Genomic DNA, 16,606 nt, shown 5'->3' with positions numbered 1-16,606 from the left:
CACGAGAGCATGACGATGATGATGATAAAGAACTACCACTACCCCCACCACCACTGGCTAAGCTAGGCAAAGAGCAAAACTGGGGAAAGTGAGGAAAGGCCTGGGCATCAGTAAAGTGGATATAAAGGGGACCAGAGAGGGGGTACTCAGTTACAAAGTGGGAGAAGCTGGAATAAGTCTGCAGTGGAAGTCCAAAACCACCTAGATTGGCTGTCATTAAACCATCACCCTCTGAACACAATTCAACAACCAATACAGAAAGGTATAGTATTAATCTCATCTGAAGGCAGACAGCCACTCCCCTAGCACAGACACGGGCTACCTAAGCAGCTACCTGAGTGGCATCTCTACATCGTCCCCTACTAGGAAGAAATAATACGCAGTGCGTATGCCACTCCACAGCTAAGTGAGGGACCAGCAAGCCATGCTAGAGGGCCAGCAACCAACAAAACCCCATACACTTCCAGCAAGGCGTGAGACAGCCAGGAAAGGAAGTGTACCTGGTACCTCAAGGTCGAGAGCCCACCCACTACGCCCCACAGAAGTTATTCAACAACAACTCTGATAGGGTAGCATTAAATGCTTCTGCAAATGGCTGTAAAAGGGCAAGTACAAGACAAGCTGGCACCACGACCTTTAAGATATTATGGGTTAATAAAGACAACTGGGCAGAAATCTTTACACTCTCAAAGTGACAACTTCAAAAACAAAGGAACAGGATAACAGGATGCCCAAACCACAGCACCTAGACTAGGGCTTATTACATATACTGTGGTCCCCAAGGCACTGCTATGGGATATAAAATACAAATTGACCAATAAGTTAGTTAAAATATCCTTTTCTCCTGGTTGGTTATGTTTAGAAAAAGAATATGTCAGCTCAGAGGCTTATCTGGCTGTATCAAAACTATTCCAGGAGTTCCCATCATAGAACAGCAGAAACATATCCGACTAGGAATCATGAGGTTGTAGGTCTGATCCCTGGCCTCACTCAGTGGATTAGGGATCTGCTGTTGCCGTGAGCTGTGGTGTAGGTCACAGACTAGGCTTGGATCCTGTGTGGCTGTGACTGGCAGCTGTAGTTCCAATTCGACCCCTAGCCTGGGAACCTCCATATGCTGCGGGTGCAGCCCTAAAAAAAAAGCAAAAAACAAAACAAAACAAAAAACTATTCTACTTGGGGGCAACTGTAAACTCACGCAAGGAAGCAAAGTCACTGTCTAGGAATCCTCTTACCATTTGGCTGCCGACTCTAATGCATCTAAGTTTATTTACCACCTGGAGGGTAAATCAGAGTATGATCCCCTTGGAGGGAGAGTTGGTGAGTGAGCTGAGTAAGGTATTACTTTCATTTTTCATTATAGCTTCAAGTTCCAACTTCTATGCTGTCTAGAAAGTTTTTTTTTTTTTTTTTTTTTTGTCTTTTGTCTTTTTTGTTGTTGTTGTTATTGTTGCTATTTCTTGGGCCGCTCCCGCGGCATATGGAGGTTCCCAGGCTAGGGGTCTAATCGGAGCTGTAGCCACCGGCCTACGCCAGAGCCACAGCAATGCGGGATCCGAGCCGCGTCTGCAACCTACACCACAGCTCACGGCAACACCGGATCGTTAACCCACTGAGCAAGGGCAGGGACCGAACCCGCAACCTCATGGTTCCTAGTCGGATTCGTTAACCACTGCGCCACGACGGGAACTCCTAGAAAGTTATTTTTTAAAACTTTGAAAAAAGGTTAGAGAAAACGGTATTGGTAGTGTCATTTAAGCAAAATGTTGGTGCTGCAAAAAGCCATTTTACTCCAGAAACATTCTAGAAATGTAGAGACCGAGGACCAGAGAAATTGATGACCCTGAGGTCACACTTTTCCCTGAGCTGGGTCTAGAGCTGGGTTTCTTGACTCTTGGTGTTCTCTGCTCCAACGAAGGCATAATCTACAGGCCCTAAAGAAAATATTCTACAAAACAGCTCACCGTAAGTTAAGGAAGAATGCGGAATATTCTTCCCTCAAGCCTGAATAACAAACTTAGTGTAAATAAAACAGAGATGCCAACAAGAAGATAGCTTTCAGTCTGAGTCATCAACGCACTCTGCAGGCAGGCCTGGCACATGGCGCCCAGTGCTACCCATAACTCATTCTAGAAGCCTAACTGAAGATTAAACTGAAACTGGGATTCATGCTTTAGAAATGATTGGTCAAGGAGACACTCTTTAAGGGGTCCTTCCTTCCCGCAGGTGCTGTACATTAAAATAACTGAAAAAACAGAATGACATCAGAAAACATTTTTTTTAAGTTCCAAAGAATGCTGGGCTGAGGCGTCTTTCACCTTTGATCTCACATCATGTATGCCCAGCTATCTGTACAGCATTGGCTGTAATTATGTTCACATTGCTAAACATGATGTAATTCCTTCAACATGATTCAGTTAAAGTGGCAGAGAAGTCCACAAAACAAGTCAGAAATGTTTCTCCCAAAAAAAAAAAAAAAATACAACTTAGGAGTTCCCGTCGTAGCTCAGTGGTTAACGAATCTGACTAGGAACCATGAGGTTGAGGGTTCGGTCCCTGGCTTGCTCAGTGGGTTAAGGATCTGGTGTTGCTGTGAGCTGTGGTGTAGGTTGCAGACACAGCTCGGATCCCGTGTTGCTGTGGCTGTGGCGTAGGCCGGTGGCTACAGCTCCGATTAGACCCCCTAGTCTGGGAACCTCCATATGCTGCGGAAGCGGCCCTAGAAAAAAGGCAAAAAGACAAAAACAAAACAAAATCAAACAATTTAAACAGTGATTTTTAAAAATTTGTTTATTTATTTTTAATTATGACGTGTTAAAAGTTAAAAGCACTTACTACATGGAACATTGATAGGTTTTTACTATACTGAACAGAGTGTGCTTCCTAAGTGAGTTTCAAGCGTGATGCCCTCAGGCTGCCTAGCATCGAATTTACCCTTGCACGCTTCTATAATGGGTATTTGTGGATATTTATAGTCTAAGCCAAAGCAATGGCACTCACAGTACTGACTTTGATGCTAGAATAATAAACATCAGAGGCACCACACAGTAGCTATAGCTACATATTTAAAACCTTATTAAGTAGGAATCCAAATCAAGGATACATTTCCACACAGCTTGAATTTCGACTAAAAACTAAAAACAATTACACCTCATTCTCTTTTGCCAGAGGTTTGTGGAGGGCTCAAATATTTATGAGAGGGTAACATGGGTCTTTTCCATATGGAAACAGACTGCTCAATGAATGAAGCGATAGCAATGCCCTGTATAAAACACTACCAACTTATCCATTTTTTAGAAGTCAAAAATAAAGAGAGGCAACGGGACATAAAACGGTAGGAAGATGAATTCGCCTCCTCTGTTACTGTTTTCCACTACAGTATTTTTCTCCTCCAGTGTCATGTCAGGAATGCCACTCCTTCACCCTCAGCAATGAAAGAGTCCCCAGATGAGAAATTCTCAAGCATTTCTATCGCATAACTGCTGCCTTGCCCTGTGAGCACAAGATGTTATCTGCCCACAGTCTTAAAACGTAGGCCTGCTGGAATGGAATTCTCCCCATTCACAAAACAGAAGCAGACCTAAGGTGCTTAGGCTTCAGTAAACTACCATGCTGCATTAAAAACTCAAGACTGAATGCAAAAGCATAAAGAAGCTATTTTGTACAGGTAGGGAAAATGGAAGATGTCTTTAATATTGGCTTAAAGGAGAATTAAAACAAATTTAATTTTTGATAAAAGTAATAAAGTTTTGTTTTGTTTTGGGTGGGAAGTAGGGAGGTTGTGGGGAGGGTTCCTGGAAATTCAATGGCAGTGCTATTCCCTAGGAATGATGTGGAAGATACCGGGCAACCTAATGCTTAAAGAGTCTGCTTGACATCTTGACTCCTAATATCCAGCATTATTTTCAGTTGGTTCTACCTGGCAGTTGGAAAGAATTTTTTTCCTACATCAAGATATGTGTTAAAGACATATGTTATGTTAAATCTCATTCATATACTAAGGTAAGATTCAAATAGTAAGATTCAAAATCCCCAAAGAGGGAGTTCCCGTTGTGGCGCAGTGGTTAACGAATCCGACTAGGAACCATGAGGTTGCAGGTTCTAAACCTGCCCTTGCTCAGTGGGTTAAAGGATCCGGCGTTGCCATGAGCTGTGGTGTAGGTTGCAGACGCGGCTCAGATCTCGAGTTGCTGTGGCTCTGGCGTAGGCTGGCAGCTACGGCTCTGATGCGACCCCTAGCCTGGGAACCTCCATATGCCGTGGGAGTGGCTCAAGAAAAACACAAAAAGACAAAAAGACAAAAAAAACAACAACAACAAAAAAAAAAAAAAAAAAAAAAAAACCAGGAGTTCCCGTCGTGGCGCAGTGGTTAGCGAATCCGACTGGGAACCATGAGGTCTCGGGTTCGGTCCCTGCCCTTGCTCAGTGGGTTGACGATCCGGCGTTGCCGTGAGCTGTGGTGGAGGTTGCAGACGCGGCTCGGATCCCGCGTTGCTGTGCCTCTGGTGTAGGCCGGTGGCTGCAGCTCCGATTCAACCCCTAGCCTGGGAACCTCCATGTGCCGCGGGAGCGGCCCAAGAAGTAGCAACAACAACAACAACAAAAAGACAAAAGACAAAAAAAAAAAAAAAAAAAAAAAAAAAACCCAAAATCCCCAAAGAAAAATAACATTTTTACATCAAATAGAAAATTATTTCACTTTTCCTTTCCACAGAACCTCTGCATGTCCCCAACGGCTTGAATAGAAGAACCGAGCATGGCAACTTTGTCACTGACGTCTATCATGATAAAATACAGAAATAAAGAGCCTTCTTGCATAGGGCTTCACTAATATCCAATACAATTTCAAAGTCAATTTTACAATAGCAGAAATTATCTTTTTCTTTGCAACATTTAATAAAAAGATTTCTCTCTCCCTCTCCCTTTGTCAAGCACTTCAGAATTTCACCCACTTTCAGGAATTCCCATTATGGCACAGGGGAAACAAATTCGACTAGGAACCATGAGGTTGAGGGTTTGATCCCTGGCCTCACTCAGTGGGTTAAGGATCCTGCATTGCCGTGAGCTGTGGTGTAGGCTGCAGGCGTGACTCAGATCCGGCGTTGCTGTGGCGTAGGGCAGCAGCTGTAGCTCAGATTGGACCCTTAGCCTGGGAACCTCCATATGCTGTGGGGGCAGCCCTACAAAGCAAAGAAGATAGGAAAAAAAAGAGAGAATTTTCACCCGCTTTCCACTAACATGTTCTGAAGGAAGAAACAAGATCATTACTTTTGTTCCAGAGCACTTCATGTTAGAAGTGAGTAAAATCCATGACAAAAAAAGCAGGCTGATTAAGAAGCAAAACCCATTCTTCACGTAAAATCTCTTTCAGCCTCAACTGCAAACCAAAATGAAAGTGTCTACCATCTGCAATTATCAGGCTTAATTCCCTTTTAGTGAAAGGACTCAGCAAACCTTTTCACTGGTCCATCAGTCAAAGTGTGTCACTGTTCTCAGAAGTCCCTAAAAGAGCAATTGTGGTGGTGAATCCCATACTGAGTGAATGCATACGGGCGGCAGGACTGCAACTTCCCAGTTCCTTAAAGTTTCTTTGCCAGAGTTCCCGTCGTGGCTCAGCAGTTAGCCAACCCGACTGGTATCCATGAGGATGCAGGTTCGATCCCTGGCCTTGCACAGTGGGTTGGGGATCCAGAGTTGGCTGTGAGCTGTGGTGCAGGTGGCAGATTTGGCTCAGATCCAGTGCTGCTGTGGCTGTGGTGTAGACTGGCAGTCACAGCTCTGATTAGACCACTAGCTGGGGAATTTCCACATGCTGTGGGTATGGCCCTAAGACCAAAGAAAAGAAAAGAAAAGAAAAGTTTCTTTGCCTTCCTTGCTTTGTTTTATTTCAGCTTTTGGCCATGTCTGCAGCACGCGGAAGTTCCCAGGCCAGGGAGCAAACCCGCACCACGGCAACAACCTGAGCAAAGCCCTCCTTGTTTTTCCTACCTTGGTACTCTTGAATTCAAAGGCCACAAGGTACAGATCAAACTATCATCCTGGAGGTGACAAGCAGGGAAAGAAAAGGCATTTGTATTGCTGTCACAGTGATTTGATGGATGGCCCCATAGGTGACGACTGTCTGCTCTCACTGTAGTCACCAAGGGGGAAGGAAGAACCTATGAGTCAGAACATTTGCTGCTCCTAACGTTCACGCTCATGGGAGGAGACAAGAAAGTACCACAGAGGCAACAACAGGCTGGGAAAGCCGAGCGGTCTGCCATGCAGGTGACCTGCACACACGGGACTCAGGAACACAGCACCAGCAGGAAGATCCACGACCCCGGATGCACCAGCACCTCGGGGGAGGGGGTCAGCCCTTCCACAGAAGTGCTCACAGGGCTTTCTATGAACTTCCAGAAAATATTACTTCACGCGTCTCTGAATAAATCCGGTCTACCTATTCAAATGTTCAAACTTTCTTTTGATTATACAGCTTTACTAACAGAAACATGGCTCTATATAGAATTCTACCTTCAAAAGAAACCAAATGTTTAATTACTCAGCTTCCAATGAAATTTCTAATTAAAGATTGCACTGTGACTTGTAAACTGCCTCAGAATTAATGGACAAATCTACTTATCAGTTACTTTGCCTGGCCAACCTACAACCTGCCCACTCGGCTCTCCCTCCCATCTCTGCCCGGCCATGTCAGATTCAAGCATTCTGATGAAGAGAAATTATCTTACAAAGCAGCAATTTCATTTTCAGGGCACCTCAGAGAGTTAGAAAGTACTTCCATACGCTGAACCAGTATCTCAGTGATTTTTAGTCCTAACTCTGCCTCGTGGAACTATACAGAATAACTTTGATTGATTCTGAGTTACTACTTACCTTTAGACGTTCGATGGCTTCCTCTCCTCCAGGTGTAGACATGATCCTCTCCTGAATACTAGTCACAGATGTTAAGCCCACCTGACTATTGAGTGAGCAGGAAGATGGAGATGAAGTAAGGGACCCCATGGATGCTGTGGAAAAATTGCCAGGACGTTGATTCTCAGAGGCTAGCAAGTACCTATGCTTATTGTTCTGAAAATCTTTCAGATCTGGGAGATAGAAAGAAGGGAAGGAAGAAAAAGTAGAAAAGAGGGAAAGGAGCAGAAGAAAAAAGACAGGAAGGAACACCAGTGTAAGAAAGGACAGCATCAAAGCGCCAAGACAAAGACAAGTTATGATACAAAGACAAGGTATGATTGTTCTAGATGGCAGTTCTAAAACGTGTCTGTCTTTAATACTGGTCTTGTAGAGGAGAAGAACCACTTCTGAATTTAGAAACTGAAAAGTTCCAGTGCGGGTTAACACTGTATCGGGCAGGAGCAACCAGAGCTTCAAAGAAAGGGTAATGCTCAGGCACAAACAGCTGTGCTACATTCCGTCTATTTCTTCTACGGCTCCAAATCTATAAGGTTTAGGATTACACTAGTAAATCCCAGCAGTCTGTAATAGTAGGGGGAAAAAGATGATCATGTATTCATCAATATCAGTGCACATCAGCCTACCCAGTACTTTACGGCATTCAGGACAAATTCCAAAGAAAATATTACATTAAAACAAAAATTTCAGCACATAGTAGCATTCTCTGTGTGTTAAAAGGATTTTTTTTTTTTTTTTTTTTTTTAAGGGCTGCACTTGCACCATATGGAGGTTCCCAGGCTAGGGGGTCGAATCACAGCGATAGCCATTGGCCTACACCACAGCCACAGAAACTCAGGATCCCAGCCATGTCTGCAACTTAACACCACAGCTCACGGCCACGCTGGATCCTTAACCTACCAAGTGAGGCCAGGAATTGAACCTGTATCCTCATGGATACTAGTCAGATTCGTTTCTGCTGAGCCATGATGGGAACTCCTAAAAAGGATTTTGAAAATACGCCTTCTAAAAAAAAAGGAGAGATAATTGTAGAACTCACAGGAGTTTTGTATAAGTCCTGGTTAAGAACTCAAAACTGATTACCTCGACATGGAAGAACAATAAGGAAATTATATTGAATTGGGTGTAGCTTACATTCATCAAAATGAACAACAAAAATTAAGCCTGATTATAATAAGTACGGCTCTTACTCTGCCTAAGAGTATGACCATGAGTCACCGGGAAGCCTAGTTCCTAGTACGGAATACAAGTTTTTAGGGGCATACTCTCATTTACTAATAAAGCCGTAGATTTTGCTTTTAAACTTAGTTTTGGTAAAAAGAGCCACAAACAAGAAATTCATTAATTTGCTGTTGGTGCTTTCCTCCATTAGTCATTCTTCCCAAATAGGCATCAGAGGAAATCCATAGGTACTGGTGCATTCCTATTTTCAAATTAGCCCATTTTTAAATGTAAGAAAATCTACACTGCTTAAAATTCATAGCAAAACTAACCACATTTTCCTTAAAGGATATAATATGGATCAATACAAAGAGTCAGAAAAATTACTGTTAGCTCTCTCTGGGTCTATCCATCTCAACTTAATCAAATCGAGTTCTTGAAGCCTCTTAAAACCAGTGGTTGCTTCAAGACAGTTTGAAAACCACCATCTGCAAATATAGAACATAGGAAAACAGGCAAGTTGTAAAAGGGGGATAGAACTGGAGCAAAAAATTAGCCATCAAGTGATGGCAGCAAGGTGGGAAAGAAGAGGACGGATGGAGTTTAAAAGGTCCAACTGACACATGCAAGCCCTAAAGGAATTAAGAGCAGTGGTCGAAACAGAAGTAGTCAGGGCTGCTTTTCTGCACGACACAGAATTAAAACTTAGTCATGCATAGCTTTTCAGGAAGATGCCACAACTGCTCAGAGAAGAGTGAGGCAGCAAGCTGGCAGCAGCACCACCTTGAGCACAAAAGCAAGAACAAGAGGTATCGTTCCCACACCAGTATCAGTTGGCTTTGGAAATCTCAGACAGAGCCATTCCAGTCCAAGAGTCACTCTGTAATGAGGACGTTATAGCATCTTCAAGGCCCAGCCTCACCACAGCACCAGGGCTATATTTGGTTTCTCCCAGGTATTTGCTCACTGTCTGCCAAGCCTGTTATACATGCCCTACTATAGAAATGAATGAATGAATCAATAAAAATCTAAAACTTAACCCCTTCAAAATCAGGATTCTTAAATTACCCTAAGATAGTAATCCCTTGATGAATTATCTTAAAAGGGTAAAAAATTACTTTCTCACCAACATGATGATAGATATGGAGAGAGTAATGGCACGTAATCCTTTATAAAATAGCCTCATTTCAAGCACACATTTTATTTTATTTTATTTTATTGCATTTTAGGGCCGCAGTCACGGCATATGGAAGTTCCCAGGCTAGGGGTCGAACTGGAGCTGTAGCCATTGGCCTACACCACAGCCACAGCAACTTGGGATCTGAGCTGCGTCTGCAACCTACACCACAGCTCATGGCAATGCCAGATCCTTAACTCACCTAGCAAGGTCAGGGATCGAACCTGCGTCCTCATGGTTACTAGGTCAGGTTTGTTTCCACTATATCACAACGGGAACTCCTCAAGCACACATTTTAGACACCCAAGTTTTTTTTAATTTAATTTGTAATCTACTCAATCACGGAGATTTGGCCAACTAGAAGCGCTTGTTTTCTTTTTCTTTCTTTTTTTTTTGTCTTTTTTTTTTTTTTTTTTTGCCTTTTCTAGGGCCGCTCCTGCGGCATATGGAGATTCCCAGGCTAGGGGTCAAATCGGAGCTATAGCCGCTGGCCTACACTACAGCCACAGCAACGCAGGATCTGAGCTGCGTCTGCAACCTACACCACAGCTCATGACAACGCCAGATCCTTAACCCACTGAGCAAGGCCGGGTATCGAACCCACAACCTCATGGTTCCTAGTTGGATTCGCTAATCACTGAGCCAGGATGGGAACTCCTAGAAGTGACTGTTTTCAATTATATATACATTAAAGCTCGTAATTGTATAGGTAATTTAAAAGCATTTTTCAATTAAATAATCAGACCCTGAAGGATCAGGAGGCCAAAAAAGTGTAATAATGATTAAAAACTAGGGCTCTGAGTTAACCCTACCCAGTCTAATCACATACAAACCATGGGATCTTACTCAGCGGCAAACTAATAACTACTCCAGGCAGCAGTGTCCTCATTGGTAAAATGGGCAAAATGGAACTTTATCAGAGTCACTGACAGGATTAAATGAAATACTGTTTTCAAGATACTTAGAATAGGTCCTGCTACATTATAAACACTCAGTAACTGTGAGCTACTGCATCACTATCTTCATCATCTATGACTTTGGATTCAATTTAATCACATTTAAGAGGAAAAGCTAAAGATTAAAAACAGCAAAAGGTTTTTAAGCCTCTGAACTTTACTCAAGCCACAAACTGAAGTTCAGCAAAAGACTGCTTTGCTAATGGAAAAGGGCAAAAATAGGATCACTTCTGAACCTACAGTGTGCTCTGTCTGGGATTTCCCCGTTAGGATTGCTGGCATGCAAAGCTCATTTTAAGGCTGATCCAGCAAAGGCAGATTAGCAAGTCAGAGTACTGGAAATAACCAATACATGAAATACACACATTTGCCTCCACTTCCAGAGTAATCATCGATCAATGGATCAACTGAAGGTAAGCAAGAGGGAAAATACAAGGGTCAAAGTTCAGGGTCAGCAGTGACACAGCGAAAGGGAGCAGAGCGGTATTTGGCATTTGGGAAGGTGAAAACGTTAACACTAAGAATAATATATTATCATTCTACAAATCGTACGTATTCATGTAAAATCAGGAGCTAATCAGTAAGAACTATATGAAAAGAGGCCTTGAAAATCTCTTCAGAATTCCAAATAATACATTAATCTTACACTCAAAAAATAAAAGCATGCTTTATTAAATAAGCCCATATACTATTCTACCTGAATAATCTAGTTAATTCAAGAGAACTTCTGATTAGACATTATGCAGACAGAACACTGAGGTTACAAAAGATCCATTTTAAGACAACATTGTAAGACTCTCTGGAAGTCTAATTCTTGAACTTGAATGGAATAGATTCTTTTCCCCTTCTTAAGTAAGGAGCAATTCAGGGGCATTCAATCATTCTGTAGGAGGGTGACCACTCGAAGGTAAATCCTACCTTAAAAGAGACTGGAATGGGGAGTTTCTGACACATATACAGCCACTACATTAATCCAGAGACATTCACAACTCAGAAACAAAAATTTCAAGTAATATTTTTACTGAGATATTTTTCTCACTGAGAATTATTCCAAACAACATTCTAAATAAACTTCATTGCTGATCAAAAATAGAAATCTAATAAAAATGCAAGTAGTGATATATTATTTTTAAAAACTAATTTGAAGAGTTCAAATGGATAACCTGGTACATAGAACATTACATAAAGGAATTCTGATATCGTTTTCAATGGGCTTTTTAAGAAGTTAAGGGAGAAAAGAAAACTCTTTCTCTACCACCTAGCTTCATCAACTTCCTTAAACTGAAGTTTAAGAACCCTGGAGAGGAAAGGAATAGATTTTGTGTTGATCCTTAATTTACTTACTATCAATAATATCTCCCAGGCCCTGAGCACGAAGAAGGTCCTTCAGCCGTGTCACCTCCTCCTTTAATTCACGAACCAGTTTGGCGTTGGGGTCCTCATTGATAACAGCATTGCATTTAATTTGTTTTGCACGATCTGCATATCTAGATCCAAAAAGAAAACACGATTTTGCCATTCCTCAAATGCTCTATTTCTCATAAGTAACATACCATTATTTCTAAATCAAACTTGAGTATTTACACATTTTTGTGAGCTTTAATAATACATTTGTAGCAGCTTTACAGTACTTTATAAAAATGAAGACTCCAATAAATGATTTACTCAAGATCACAAAGGAAATAAATATCAGAGAGAGGACTCAAAACTAATTCATCAGACCATACAGTGCTCCTTCCACTATATCAAAAATCTCTTTAATGGGAGAAGAGTTGAAAGTTCCAGATTAAAGTAATACAACCTAGTTCCCACTGTGGCACAACAGAAATGAATCCAACTAGTATCCAAGAGGACACAGGTTTGATCCCTGGCCTTGTTCAGTGGGTTAAAGGATCCGGCATTGCTGTGAGCTAAGCAATACAACCTATTCACATATAAAACTGTCCTATAGTGAACATTTTGTTAGTAATTTTTAAAATATCACATGTACTCATAACTGTATTACTTTTATTTCTATTACTTTTTTTTTTTTTGTCTTTTTGGGGCACACCTTTGGCATGCGGAAGTTCCCAGGCTAGGGGTCAAGCTGGAGCTGAAGCTGCTGGCCTACACCACAGCCACAGCCACAGCAATGCCAGATTCGAGCCATGTCTGCAACCTACACCACAGCTCACAGCAACACAGGGTCCTTAACCCACTGAGCAAAGCTGAGGATTGAACCCATGTCCTCATGGATACTAGTCGAGTTCATCACTCCTGAGCCACATGGGAACTCCCATAACTGTATTATTTTTTATGATGTGGAACATTTCTATAATGACAAACACAAGAAAGGGATGCTTTAATAGAAATGAGTATTGTTAAGAATTTTTTTTTTTTGGCTGTGCCCATGGCATGTAGAAATTCCTGGGCCAGGGATCAAACCCACACCACAGCTGCTACCCAAGCCATAGCAGTGACAATGCCTGATTCTTAACATGCTGAGCCACGAGGGAATTCCAGCAATTTTTACTATTATCTAAAAGCTACCCCAAAGTCTCACTTGAGCAGATTTAATTATCTTTCCTATGAAAAAGTTCCTGGCTTTCTCAACGAAACTGAAAACTATAAACAAGTGATTTCTATTATAATAAAAATAACTTTTCTCCTATGTTTTCTCTGTTATGAGAGAGAGGAACAGATGATTATTCACTCAAGCGACCACCTGCACAGCATAAGAAAATCCATGGCACAATGACTAATAGTGGCACTGTGTTCTTTTTAGCTACTGACATCACACTGGAGTACCTGAGAGTGCTCAAAGTTTCATCATAGTTGATATCTGCTGGGCTCAGGGCAGCAACCATTGCGGTCCGAGAATTACCACCTAAAAAGATGAATGGTGATTATCTCAAATCATACTCATTTTAGAAAGAAGAATTTCATTGAATGTGTCAAATCAGATAGCACAATCTCAGATTCCAAGATTTAATCAATAGATATTTTTTAATGATCCCATGCCAGGTACTGTTATACCTAAATCTCAGTGTCTGGATGTACTGTGTCCAGTTTCCCTCTTCCCGCTCCTGGAATCTCAAGCACTCCACCAAAGACACCCCTAGTGACGTGAAAATCAATGGTGACACATGACAGTCCAACAGGTCATTCTCAGCCACTTCCTTCTATCAGTAATGTGTGACACAACTAATCACTCTCTCCTCCTCATCAAGAAGGAAGGAAAGGGGAGTTCCCGTCGTGGCGCAGTGGTTAACGAATCCGACTAGGAACCATGAGGTTGTGGGTTCGGTCCCTGCCCTTGCTCAGTGGGTTAGAGATCCGGCGTTGCCGTGAGCTGTGGTGTAGGTTGCAGACGCGGCTCGGATCCCGCGTTGCTGTGGCTCTGGCGTGGGCTGGTGGCTACAGCTCCGATTCGACCCCTAGCCTGGGAACCTCCATATGCCGCGGGAGCGGCCCAAGAAATAGCAACAACAACAACAACAACAACAAAAGACAAAAAGACAAAAAAAAAAAAAAAAAAAAGAAGGAAGGAAAGGGACTTAATGAAGAGTGAATAAAGGCCCTGACCTGAAGGTCCGAAAACATCAGCAAAAAGGAGCATCGGTTGGTAACATTTAATTATGTGCACCTCAAAGAAACATTTCTTTTCAAAAAGGAAGATGGAGTAACAGTTTGAAGCTGGTGTGTGGTCAGATAAACAACCACCCTACAGTTCATGTCCTGAACTCAACGAGATATGGGAGCAAACTGATTTAAAGGTGAGGAAGTCTAGGGAGGTAGCCCAGACAGAATGGGAAGACCCTGAGCTCACCTCTTCACACAGGAACACTAAAATTACAGTTATTACAGAACTATTGATTAAGAAAAACTGGAGTACTAGCAGAAAAGATCTTCTACAACTACATCCATAAAGAATCACAATGAGATAGGTAGGAGTGGTGGAGAGGCTGCACAGTCACGACCAACATCCCTGGGTGGGCAACCCACAAAGGAGAATAATTACAATTGCAGAAGTTCTCATGAAAGAGCTAAGGGTCTGAGCCCCACATCAGGCTCCTGCACTAGGACAAGCTCCCAGAAAAATTGGCTTTGAAGCCCAGTGGGGCTTAACTTTGGGACAGTCAGAGGGCTGTGGACGATAGAGATTCCACTCTTTGAGGGTGCACATAAAACCTCACATACTCTGAGATCCACGGCAGAAGCAGTAATCTGAAATAAGCCTGGGTCAGACACACATGCTCATCTTGTAAAGTCTCCTGGAGAGGCAGAACACCCTGGGGACACAAACACTGGCAGCAGCCACTTGGGGGAGCTTGTTCTTGGGGGACACTGGTGCAGGCAAGTTCCATTCTGGGGTCCTCCCTCTAGCTTATTAGTGCTGGAATAGGCTCTGCCCACCAGTGGATCTGCTGCCTTAAGAACCCCAGAACAGAGTAAGTATTTATAAGTTTTTCACAAGAGTTAGAAAATATAAAGAACCAAAAAGAGATAAAGAGTACAATAACTGAAATGAAAAATACACTAGAAGGAATCAAGAGTATATTGGATAATACTGAGGAATAAGACCATCGAGCTAAAAGATGGAGTAGTGGAAATTACTAAAGCTGAAAAGAAAAAAGAATAAAAAGAAATGAGGACAGTTTAAGAGACCTCTGGTACAACATCAAGTGTACTAATATGAGAATTCTAGGGGATGCACAAGGAGAAGAGGGAGAGAACGTATTTGAAGATATAATAGATGGAAACTTCCCGAACCTGGGAAAGGAAACAGAAATGGAGGCATCAGAGAGAGTCTAAAACAGGATCAACCCAAAGAAGACAACACCAAGACACACCGTAATTAAAATGGCAAAAATAGGAGTTCCCTTTGTGGCTCAATGGTTAACAAACCCAACCAGGATCCATAAGAATGCGGGTTCGATCCTTGGCCTCGATCAGTAGGCTAAGGATCCAGCATTGCAATGAGCTGTGATGTAGGTCACAGCTGTGGCTCGGATCTGATGTTGCTGGGGCTGTAGCATAGGTGGGCAGCTGTAGCTCCAATTCAACCCCTAGCCTGGGAACCTCCAAACGCCATGGGTGCCGCACTAAAAACCAAATAAATAAAAATAAAAAATAAATAAAATGGCAAAGATACTTTAAATAAAGAATGTTTGGATTTCCCATTGTGGCTCAGTAGTAATGAACCCAACTAGTATCCATGAGGATGTGGGTTCGATCCCTGGCCTCACTCAGTGGGTTAAGGATCTAACATTGCCATGAGCTGTGGTGCAAGCTGCTGATGCGACTTGGATCTGGCATTGCTGTGGCTGTGGCCAGGCTGGCAGCTGCACCTCTGATTCAGCCCCTAGCCTGGGAACTTCCATATGCTGCAACTGCAGCACTTTAAGGAAAAAAAAAAAAGAAAAAAGAAAGAATATTAAAAGCAGCAACGGAACAGCAAAGCAACAAGTTACTACAAGGGAACTCCCAGAAGGCTATCAGATAGCTGACATTTCAGCAGAAACTCTCCAGAAAGAAGTGGCACGATATATTTTAAATGATGAAAGGAAGAGGCCTATAGCCAAGAATACTCTACCTGGCAAGGCTTTCATTCAGATTTGATGGAGATTTACAGATAAGCAAAGGCTAAAAGAGTTCAGCATCACTAAACCAGCTTTAAAATAAATGTTAATGGGACTTTAACTAAAAAAGAAAAGGCCACAACTAAAAACATGAAAACTACAAAAGGAAAAATCTCATTGGTAAAGTCTATATATATACAGTAAAGGTAGTAAATCAACCATGTATAAAGTAGGAAGATTAACAGACAAAAGTAGAAATATCACCTATATTCTCAATAAATAGTTGAGATAACACAAAACAAAAAATGTAAAATATGACATCAAAAATATTAAACATGAATGGGGAGAATAAAAAAGTTAGGTTGTTAAAAATGCATTTGAATTTAAGAGATTAGTAACTTAAAATAATCCATATAGGGAGTTCCCTGGTGGCCTAGTGGCTAGGATTGGTGCTTTCACTGCTGCAGCCCAGATTTAATCCCTGGTCTGGGAACTGAGATCTCACATCAAGCTGTTGCACACTGCAGGGAATATAAACCCATAGATATAAATTGTTACATACAGTGTGGGAAATACAGTCAATAATGACATAATATCTTTGTATGGTAATATACTGTGATTAGACTTATCATGGTGATCAGTTTGAAATGTACAGAAATACCAAGTCACCATGTTGTTTAAGAGGAACTAACACAGTATTGTAGGTCAACTATACTTCATAAACAAAAAAATTCATAGCAAAATAGATCAGATTTGTGGTTATCAGAGATGGGGGGGTGGGGCAGAGGGGAGATTAGATAAAGGTGGTCCAAAGGTACAAACGTCCAGTTATAAGTACT

General features: G+C 41.9%; 1 protein-coding gene across 28 annotated transcripts in view; it reads right to left on the bottom strand.

The window, feature by feature from the left end:
• The window catches only part of KIF1B (kinesin family member 1B), a 168,023-nt gene that overhangs the window by 89,101 nt on the left and 62,316 nt on the right, over window positions 1-16,606 (bottom strand). For 9 of the 28 annotated variants that reach the window (XR_014807045.1, XM_021095319.2, XM_021095323.2 and 6 more), the window contains 3 exons: window positions 12,994-13,072; window positions 11,551-11,693; window positions 6,874-7,007 (listed from right to left, as the gene is read on the bottom strand). Coding sequence is in view for 27 of the 28 variants with exons in the window: in XM_021095319.2 (XP_020950978.1) it covers window positions 6,874-7,007; window positions 11,551-11,693; window positions 12,994-13,072 (356 nt within the window). In the remaining variant the exon portion in view is untranslated. Of the gene's footprint in view, window positions 1-6,873; window positions 7,086-10,571; window positions 10,614-11,550; window positions 11,694-12,993; window positions 13,073-16,606 lie in introns of all 28 variants that reach the window. The other 19 variants (XM_021095313.2, XM_021095321.2, XM_021095315.2 and 16 more) reach the window with 3 other exon arrangements.

Source organism: Sus scrofa, chromosome 6 (assembly GCF_054392235.1).
Source record: "Sus scrofa isolate SSC_HxYL_T2T_F1_AM1 chromosome 6, Sscrofa_HxYL_maternal_Yorkshire_Landrace_v2.0, whole genome shotgun sequence".
Lineage (NCBI taxonomy): Eukaryota > Metazoa > Chordata > Mammalia > Artiodactyla > Suidae > Sus > Sus scrofa.
This window is presented reverse-complemented; position numbering and strand designations above follow the sequence as displayed.